Genomic DNA, 10,834 nt, shown 5'->3' with positions numbered 1-10,834 from the left:
AGTGCTAGGGAATGGCAAAGGACACACTGACAAAGAAGATTAATCAGAACTAGCTTTGACAAGCACTGTGGCATTTGGACAAGAACAAACTGGGAGGAGGGTAGAGAGAATAGTGCAACAATGAATGAATGGAAACCCAAAATCTCTGTAAATGTTTATGAAAATTAATAAAATATAGGAAAAAAAAGAGTATCTTCTGATGCTCATCTCAATCTTTTCTTCTTCCTCCTGCCTTTGTAATGACCTTTTGCATTCTTCCCTTTAAGCACTAAATGAGGGCTGGACACATGATAAGTAATTTATAAACTCTATCAGTTGGGAAATCAGTAATATGCCTAAACTCAGATCTGCACACAACCCAAAAGAAATTAAAACAATCAAAGCTAATGGCTAAGACATGTGCCTAAGTATTCATGTAGACGCATGGGAACACACATGCATGCACAGAACAATACAGCCTGCTCTGATCCCTCTCGTCTTTATTTTTCAGCCCTTAAATACCTACATTTGCATGATGGAAGGAGATTGAATTCTAGATAATCCAAAACCCATTTCTGTTTGGCTTCAAATGTATTAACATACATTATTTGAATAGCTTTGTCTTATTAGTATGATTCCTACCAATACTAAAAAGAATTTTCTTTGCTTTTGCAATAACCTTAAAAGCTGAATGGAGGCCAGCCCAGGATTAAAAATTGATAATGCAAACTAAATAACTCAACACACATATTCAAAAGTTTACTATATGTTAAAGCACATCTGTTGGTATGTGCTCTTTAAGTTTTATAAGTTGTTTTATTATCCCTTGAGTCATTATGTAAATTACAAGTTCTCATATGAGAATAAACTCATACAAACCCACTGCTACTGACTCAGCACTGACTATCAGTGACCCTCCATCAGGTTTCTGAGGCTGCATATCTTTAAGGGAGGACATTGTTCATCTTTGTCCCATGGAACAGTTAGTGGATTCAAATGGCCTTTGGGTTGGCAGCCCCATATGCTATAAACCAGGGCTCCTTCATATAAGAAAGAACTGTTTAAAAGGAATATATGATTAGGCAGTATTTGTATGTTAACAGTCCAGAATGAGAGGTGCATAGCAACGTGGACTGGGGGAGAAAGGGGAATGGAAGAAATTATGCAACAATAAAAATGAAGTTTTTTAAGTGTACTGGGTTGAGGGGGTATGGAGGACAATGTGCAACAACGAATGAGTAAAAATCTAAAAAAAAAGCAAGCAACAAATGCTGGCAAAGTTGTGGAGAAACTGGAACCCTTATTCACTGTTGGTGAAAATGTAAACTGGTGCAACCACTGTGGAAGGCAGTTTAGTGCTTTCTCAAAAAGTTGCAAACAGAAATACCATTTGACCCACCAATTCCACTACTGGGAATATACCCCAAAGAGGCCATAACTGACACCCAAGCATATATATGCACACCCATGTTTATCGCAGCTTTGTTCACAATAGCAAGGAGTTGGAAACAACCTAAGTGCCCATCAACAAACGAATGGATAGAGAAGCTGTGGTATGTTCACACAATGGAATACTACACTGCACTGAAAAATAAGGAACTCATGCAATATTATTCAAAATGGGTGACCATGGAGGACATTATGCTGAGTGAAGTATCCCAGTCAAAAAAGGACATATACTGCATGGTGCCACTGTTGTAAAATAGGACTGACATCTGGGTTGGGGGGAGACTGTGAAAGATGAGTTCAATAATGTATATTGCATTGAAACAGATGAGGGAGAAAACAGCTTAAAATGGATATGTGATTAGGTATTTTTGTCATGACAGGAGTCCAGAGCAAAGGCTGCATAGTAGAATGGACCTGGGGGGAGGGATTATAAAACAATGAAAGAATTTTTCTTTTACTTTTCCAAGAGGGTAGTGTACTGGGGGGGAGGGGTAGGAGGGGGAAAAAGTGTAACAATAAATGAATGGAAATCCAAAGTCTCTGTAAGTTTTCATTGAAATTAATAGTAAATTTTAAAAAGAGGAATATATGATTAGGCATTATTTACACGACAATAGTCCGGAGTAAAAGGTTCATGGCAAAGTGAAGTTGGGGGGAGGGGAAGGAGGAAATTATGTAAGAATGAATGAAATTTTTTTTTTTAGCAAACTGGGGTGGGAAAGGGAGGAAAATGTACAACAATGAGTGAATGAATGAAAATCCAAGTTTTCTGTAAACTTTTGTTAAAATCACAATTTAAAAAGTCATTTTTAAAAAAAGAAAATGTAACAACCATTACTCACCTCCTATCTCATAGTCTCACAGATAAAACTATCCATATAATATGTCCCCTTGACTCACCTATGCCCGTGCAGCATCTCATGGGCACAGCTGTACAGGCCAATGAGTACCCTTCGATCCTCAATACGTGATAGAAGTAAAATAACTGATGTGTAAGTCACAATCAAATCCAGATAATTTCGAGTGAAGTCAAAGTTGAGATTCTACAAAGAAAATACACAGAAATTCAAGAACCAAATAGCCAACTTATCTGGATCTATTTCTCCAGTAATTCCAGATACTGCTAAATAAATTCTGAATGAGTTTGTTTAGAAGTCATATCTGACAGGATTGAAAAATCAGGAGAAAATCCTACCCAAGTCAAGAGCTAAATAAGGAGTTCAACATACAGGAAGGCTAGGAAATAATGTAGCATTTGGAGGTAATTGTAGAAGATATTAATATAATTTTGTGTTAACTAAATCACATTTCTGTTTTTATTAACAGTGCTGGTGGCCTAGTGGCAAGAAACTGTCTTGCAGTCTCAAAGCATGCAATTCAAATCCACCAGCTGCTCCACAGAAAAAGGATGGGCGAATTCCTCCTGTGTGATTAACTGTCTCTGAAAACCCACTGGAGGGTCAGCTGTGGGTTGAATCCGTCTCAATGGTACACAACAACAACAATAAATAAACTTTAATTTCAGCACTTTTTACAAAAGAATCATAGTCTTGGAAAAGGACAAATGAAATGGCCACTCCTGCAGGACCTTGCTGTCCCAACCCAAATCTAGCAATTTTCTATATCTCTTGTATAAAAGGGGGGAAGAAAATAAAAAGAATCTTACAATATCAAAATGGCACTGGCAGGCATCAATGGTATTCAGGAGTTCATATACATGATCCTGTTGGTAGAATTGGAGGTGAGAATGAATAAAGACTAAAGAGAAGATGAAACAGACTATTGAAATTTGAAGAAAGGGGTTTTCTCCCTAACTACCAAGTAATAGAAAGGAGGCACTGTTAAATCAAGGAAGACATTTCTTCTCAGTAAGACTTCAGTGGGAATTTACCAGGTTGGAATTCCCAAATGCTCATATTTCCAAAAGCACAAGTCACTACTATAGTTTATGCACATTCTCTCTGAATGTACCATCCCCAATACTGATTCCTCAACAAAGTACTTTAACCAAAACCAAACCCACTACTGTTGAGTTAGGCTCATGGCTAAGCTCCACTGAATAAACCTCACTTCATTATATTTTAATTTGAATGAAAGTGTATTAATTCATAGTGGTTGCCTTGGGCCAGAAGTGGCAAATCCATTGGGAAGAGATATGAGAAACATTGGGGTGATGAAAATTTTTTTTTAATCTTGATTGTGGTAAATAAACCCTGGTGGCACAAGTGGTTAAGCACTCAACTCCTAAGAGAAAGGTGGCAGTTCAAACCTGCCAACCACTCCTTGGGGAAAGATATGTCTATCTGCTTCCATTATGATTTACAGACATGGAAATCCCAAGGGGCAGGTCTACTCTGTCCTACGGGATTTCAATAAGTTGCAAACAACTCAACAGCAAGGAGTTTGAGTTTGGATGATTGTGGTGATAATTACACAAGTGTACACATTTGTCAAAGTTTATTGAATCATAAGCTTAAAATGTGTCTTGCAGGAAAATATTTCTAAATTATCTCTCTATCAATAATTTATCTAAATTTATAGGTCTGTCTTGAAGAGGGTGAAACCAAGTTTCTCATTGGAGTCTAGGATTTTGAAGCTCCATCTCACATGCTTTGGGCACGTGGCCAGGAGGGACTGATCCTAGAAGAACATCATGCTCAGAAGGGTGGACGGACAGCACAGGAGAAGAAGACCCCAGATGAGACGGATTGATAAAGTGACTAGGGCAATGGTGGTAAGTGTTTCAGAATCAGTGAAACTGGCTCAAGACAGGGCAGGCTTCAGACCTGCTGTACATAGAGTCACTATGGGTCTCAGGCAACTCAATGGCACATAACAAAAACAACAAATTTGTAAGTGGTAAAGCTGAGGCTAAGAGCAGTTCAAAAATTTCACAAAGAATCTAGTAATTCAGAGCCCACACCTTTCTCTTAACGCTACATGTCTCTATACCTCTGTTTAAGTCTATACTGCCTCATTCACTAGAGGCAACATAGTTGTTTGACAACTATTGCCTAAAAACAATTCTCTACAAAATAGAGCTAAGATTCTCTTTCAGTCAATTACAAAACCACTGTCTTACATATACTCCAGGTCTTATACTCTAAATGCAAGAATCAGAATGGACAGAATTAACATCTGTTGACCTGATATTTTTTTATATGCTAAACACTATACTAAATGTGTTTATTTTATATAATCTCATTTAATCCTCACATGTATCTCATGTATCAGATTTTATTGTCCTATTTTATAGCTAAGGAAACTAGGATTTAAAGATTTCCTTGCCCAAATTCACACAGTTTAAAAGTTGCAAAGCTGAAGTCTGAAATCAAATCTGTCTGATTGAAGCCTACCTATTTTACAATACCTCGGTACACATATTTTCTTTCCTTCCCTAAATAAGCCATAGTAAATATTCAGAACTTTCTCACTTCAGCAATTAGTAAATGTCTTAAACATGTTTAAACTCTGTTTCTAAAAAGAGGCTTTTAGCATATGCTTCCCACATTCTCTTATTGCCTTCAACAGTCCTTACCTTCTCATCTCTCAATTCCAAGAATAATACCCTCTGATCTGACCCTTCTTCAAATCTTACAGCCCTCTATGTCCCTATTTCTCTTTTCATTGTATGATTTGGTGAGTCTCTTGGTGTAGGCTTCTTGGATAGGCATAGAGCATCTAAGGCAAGGCCCCAAACCCTGTTCCTATCATCTGAAGAAGAGAGCCTGGTGTCCTGCTAAGGACTTATGCTGTCAACCAAAAGGCAAGAGGTTCCAATCAACCAGTTGCTCTGCAAGAGAAAGATGGGCAATCTCTTCTGTTGAGATTTACAGTCTCTGAAAACCCACTAGAGAATCAGGTATGAGTTGCTTCCCACTCAAGGAAACATGACATCATCTGAAAATATTTTAATGCTACTTTAATATGAACTGCTAGAGGCAAAGAGGACTTAACTTTACACTATTTTTAGAATTATAAATAGTGCATAAACATTGTAGAAAAAAAATAGAGAAATAATTGTAATTTGCTTTTGAAAGCACTCATCACCCATGAGAAAATCCAATGTTAATATGCATGATTCAAAAAAAATATGCATGTTTCCTATGTAAAGAAACATCTTAGCAGCACTTTCTTTCTTACACTGTATTGTAATTTGCCTTTACACTAAACAAAATGTGAAGAATATTTTTCCATACAGTTAATGTAAGTACATATTACCATCTTTAACAGCTATACAATATTTATTTATGGGCCTGTACATTTAACTAATCATCTATTACTGGAAATATCAACTATTCTCAGGTTGTCACTATACTAAATCATGCTACAGAGTGCATTCTTATATATGGATTATTGCACTTCTATTAAATTATTTATTAAGATAAATTTCCAAAGGAAGAATTGCTATGTTAATAAGTATGCCCTTTTAAAACTTTAGAAACACATTTTCAATTTGCCCTTCATAAACATTGTGTTATATAATTTTAGTATACAACTTTTTATGGTTTCAAAAATAGTACATGTTCTAGGGGAGCTCTGGTGGCCAAGAGGCAAGAAGTTGCACTGGAATCCCATGGATATGCGGTTCGAATCTACCAGATGCTCTGCCGGAGAAGGAGGGGCAATCTCCTCCTGTACCAGTCAGATCTGATTTGATAATATATACACACAAAAAAAATGATAAAATTTTTTTTAATTACAAAAATAGTACATGTTCATTACTAAAAACTAAAAATATCATTTATGTAGCAGTAATACCAAAAACTGTTAAAAATCAGACAAATCAGGGGAGCTCTGGTGGCCTAGTGGCAAGGTGCTGCAACTACAATCCCAGAGGCGCATGGTTCGAATCCACCAGATGTTCTGCCGGGGAAGGAGGGACAATCTCCTCCTGTACCAGTCAGATCTGATTTGACAGTACACGCACACACACACACACAAAAATTAAGAAAAAAAAATCAGACAAATCCGAATTTAGAGATAGTCTGGAAAATTAGCTAGTCTAAACTATTTAAATAAGACAATGTCAGAAAAGATGTAAGCTGGTGAATTAGTCTGTATTAAAGACTATATACAAAAAGACATGACAACTAGATTCAATATGTGATCCTTCAGATAAGTGGAAAAATAACTATGAGCTGCATATTAGTGACCAATACTGTGACAATATTACATGTCCTGAGTACAATCATTGCATTAGAGTTACATTTTTAAAACATTCTCATTCTCTGGAGGTGCTTACTATAAAGTATTTGGGAGGTGGAAAAGGAATCAAAGTCTGCAATGAACTCTATTATTATTATTATTATTATTATTATTATTATTATTATTATTTGTGCGTGTATCGCCAAATCGGATCTGACAGGTACAGGAGGCGATTGTCTCTCCTTTCCCGGCAGAACATCTGGTGGATTCGAACCATGCTCCTCTGGGATTGCAGTGCAACTTCTTGCCACTAGGCCACCAGAGCTCCCCTGCAATGAACTCTTAAAGGTTCATTTGAGGAAAAATAGATAGTAAAATAAATGTGGCAAAATACTAACACATATTAAATACAGGTAGAAAGTAAAATAATAATCATTGCATTACCCTTAACACAATTTGAAATAAAATACTAGAAGAAAAACATTTAAAGCTTTTAAAAATTGAAATACTGCAAAAATGCAGCTTACTAAATTGAAATCAATCATAACTCATCCCTAAAGAAAATTATTTTAATAGACTAATGTGTAATAGCCTATTTCTTATGAATATACTAACATATGTATATAAGCTTACATATATTTTTAACAAAAATATGATTCTATCATATACAATTCTATAACTTGATTTCATTTAACAATACAATTTTATATTTTCCTGTATCAGTACAACTCGATCATTTTTGTTCAACCTAAGGAAAAGTAGTCCCAGTAGTATAGTCATTAAAATGCTCATCTGATTACTGAAAGGTTAAGGACTCAAACTCACCAGCGCTGTGAGAGAAAGATGTGGCAGTCTGCATCCATAAAGACTTCCACCCTCGGCAACACTATGGAGCAATTCTACTCAGTGCTACAGAAGCCATTCTGACTTCGTTAGAGGTCTGGTTTGGGTCTGGGTACCAATCAACATAAATGAATGTGTACTAAGAAAGGAATAGTCTCTAAAGAATGGTACCCATTTAGGAGACCTGGGCTAGAGAGAGCTCACCCGAAATTCCATAACATCCACAAATGACTGGTAGTAGTTGGTAAGGAATCTAATTATCTCTGATTTTTCCCGATGCACTGGTCCTAGATGTTGCTAAGGAAAACAAAAACCAAACAAGAAGATCGCTGGTCAAAATAACTGAAGAAGAATATGAGTTATACATAAAACATTCTTGGAAAAGGTTGAAATACACTGACAGAGAAGGCTGGAAAATCCCCAGCTACTTGAAAGTCTTTAAACAAAAGAGATTCTCTGTCTAGCTAGTATGGTTTCATGTGATCCTGACTAGCAATAGAAGGCTAAATATGGAGGGATTACAAATTCTCTTTCAGCGTAAAAGGGTTATTATAATTTATATCAAAGTCAAAATAAGAATGAGAAAGTGTTTCTGGTATAATGAATAAGAAATCTAGCCAACATTTAATAGGGGAGAAGACAGAAGTGGTATCTCACTAGGTAAATAATTCTGAGACAAGGAGCAGACAAACATTGAGGGGGAAACAGGAACAACAATAAAATATAAGCACTAGAATTAGTAGAGCTAAAGACACTCTGGTGGAAAGCATTATGAATTGTGCTGCTAACCAAAAGGTCAGGGGTTCGAATCCACCAGTTGCTTTACAGGAGAAAGATAGACAGTCTCCTCCTGGAAAGATTTATAGCCTCAGAAACTCAATAGAAAGTCAATAAGTCAAAGTCCACTTAATGGCAGTTATCTTTTTCTTTCAGTTGTTTCTGTTTTTATGTTATTTTCCTCTACAAGGATAAAGTATTCTCATGTCTCTTTTGATTATATAAGTGAAAATTCCAGCAAATCTAGGAGAATTCCTCCTTACCCCGCCTAATTCTCAAGACTACAATAACCTAACATCCAGTGGCTGAGGCTCAGTAAGCCAAAGGAAGGCTCCTTCATCCCCTTCCCAACACCAAGAGAGGCAGTAAAAAGAGGAGACTTTGAGCCATTGAAAGAGAGTTATTTCAGAGAGAGAGAAAAAAAACTAAGTTCTTACTGTGCTGTTTCGGACATCTATGTTTGGAAATTTTTTGTTGATATACTTGAGAGATGATTCCATGGACTTTTCCACTAAGAAAGGTGGCTTGGCTTTGGGATCTGAACAAGTCTGCAGAGAAATCACACAACAGTTCAACCCAGTGCCCCATCCCTAAGGAACATTACTATTCTGGCATCATTCATTTTTCACAAACTCTCTTCAGAAAAAGAAAAAAAATAATCTCTAAACATTAACTCTAAAATCATAAGAATAGGCCAGGAGTAAGTTCCAAAATATTAAGCCAATTATCAAAAGCACCAAGTGACAACCTGGCATCTTGTCTTGCTAGTTAAAGCTTAATATCTGCTTGGTTCTAGCTCAAAGAGGAAGCTCTCTCTCCACCCTCAACTGAAGCCGGAAGGAGCAGCTGCTGAGAAGTTAGACTTTGTGGGCAACCCAATGTCACAATTATATTCTTTATTTAAGTGTCAGATCCCAAAAAGCATTTACAAGAGATGTGGGGACAGAGAAATCATGTTCCCCGTGACCTGTTTTATTGTAAAATGTACAAAAGTTCCTCCCTCAAGTCTATTTTTCCTTTCTAGAATGCCTCACTCCCAACTATGTGTTTATTTCTGTCATCCCTAGGACTTGCCTGCCTCTAGCACATCTTCTGCCGCTAGCTTCTCCCAATTTCATAGTTGCTATCCTGAACACCCCTAGCTGCATCTCTTCTCAGAAGGATTTGTTTTTCCTTTGGCAGCCCATGATGTATTCAATATTCTTTAATAACATCACAATTCAAGACATTTATTTGTTCTGTTATACATAGATTGCTGTGAGGGCCAACTTGATGGCACCAGGCAACAACATCCTGAACACACAAATGTACACAGACAGGCACAACCCTTGTCCAACATCCTCTGGTGCTCTATTCATATGAACTGCCCAGACTAAAAACACCTCAGAAAATTTCTACCCTTTTTGACCTATACTTGTTTTTTTCTTTTTCTTTTAGAGAAATACTTTCATGAATGAGCCTTTGACAGAAGACTCAATCTTAAATACTCTCCTAGTTTGCAGGACAAGCAATAAATAATAAAACTCCGAATTCTAGACCCCAGACCTCTCTGTCCAACTGACTCAGAATACAATTATGTCTTAACACAACTCCTACTGTTTTCCCCAGTGGAAAACAGATCTTGCAACTGGGATCAAAATCATACCTAGAAAGGGGAAGCCCTGGAAAGAAGCTGCCCCCTCTCCCTCCCCACACTGCCTGACCTATTCTGAGAATGGCTGATGGCCAGTTAAGTCAGGAGGAAAGAGGACTGCCAGTCTAACTGCTCTACCTGCTGGACCCAAGGTTTCCTGCCCTACTGCTTCTGGAATAATTAGTACTGGTTCCATTGCCTATACTTACCTTCTTGATGTTATACATACGGATGAGAACTCCCTGACCTCGATCATTTAGAATAGTGAGTTTCTCTGCTAATTTATGCTGGTAAGCAGAGGTCAAAGACATGGTGGCCACCCAGAGAGGAACGTCCAGGCAGCAATCTCCCCAGATTAAGTTTGGGTGGTGACACCCTCAGGGCGGAGGGACCCAGCCTGGTTGGTGTGACGATCTTCCTGTTGTCTCTGCAATTGGCTCTTGGATGAAAGCAGTCACTACAGCTCACAGACCCTCAGAGCTTCCTTGTTCTTCTCCTCTGCACACTCAGCAGGGGAAACTTCCTCTTTCTGATTGCAGCATTTTTGGTAAGTACTGTGAAGTAGAAAGGAAAGAGAAAAGGCAGTCAAGGCTCTTCATAGGCTTGGACCAACCTTTTTGGTCTGACACCTTCACTGCTCTCTTATATGAACCTGTACACTGGACAAAAGTTCCTACCACTGCTCACTCATGCAGCTTTATGCTTTCCCTCTTTTACACCCTTATGGTGTCCTTCTCTTTTAAATCTTAATTCTAACCATTATTTTAAGGCAATTATCATCCCATCTCCTCCTAGCTACCCAGTCAAATGTCAAAATTATATACAACATTATATTCTTCACTCTATTTTAGAGTCTTATGTCCTTCAAGTATACCATAAGCTCCCTCATGACATAATGAAATACTTATGTAATACATATTATTGTTGTTGTACCGTTGAGTCAAAACAGATCCATAGCTGACCCTGGGTGGGCGGGGGGGGGGGTGCTTTCACAGGCAGTTAATC

At 37.5% G+C, this 10,834-nt stretch overlaps 1 protein-coding gene across 1 annotated transcript in view; it reads right to left on the bottom strand.

Moving 5' to 3' along the window:
• Window positions 1–10,140, bottom strand: part of NCKAP1L (NCK-associated protein 1-like) — a 67,268-nt gene extending 57,128 nt beyond the window's left edge. The window contains 5 exon segments of the mRNA XM_006883930.1: window positions 2,329–2,471; window positions 3,095–3,151; window positions 7,624–7,716; window positions 8,634–8,744; window positions 10,039–10,140. Of these exon segments, the coding sequence (XP_006883992.1) occupies window positions 2,329–2,471; window positions 3,095–3,151; window positions 7,624–7,716; window positions 8,634–8,744; window positions 10,039–10,140 (506 nt within the window).
• Between the last annotated feature and the right edge of the window lie 694 nt (window positions 10,141–10,834).

This window comes from Elephantulus edwardii, unplaced genomic scaffold (assembly GCF_000299155.1).
Source record: "Elephantulus edwardii isolate Elephantulus edwardi_28Jun2011 unplaced genomic scaffold, EleEdw1.0 scaffold00030, whole genome shotgun sequence".
NCBI classification, from domain to species: Eukaryota; Metazoa; Chordata; class Mammalia; order Macroscelidea; family Macroscelididae; genus Elephantulus; species Elephantulus edwardii.
This window is presented reverse-complemented; position numbering and strand designations above follow the sequence as displayed.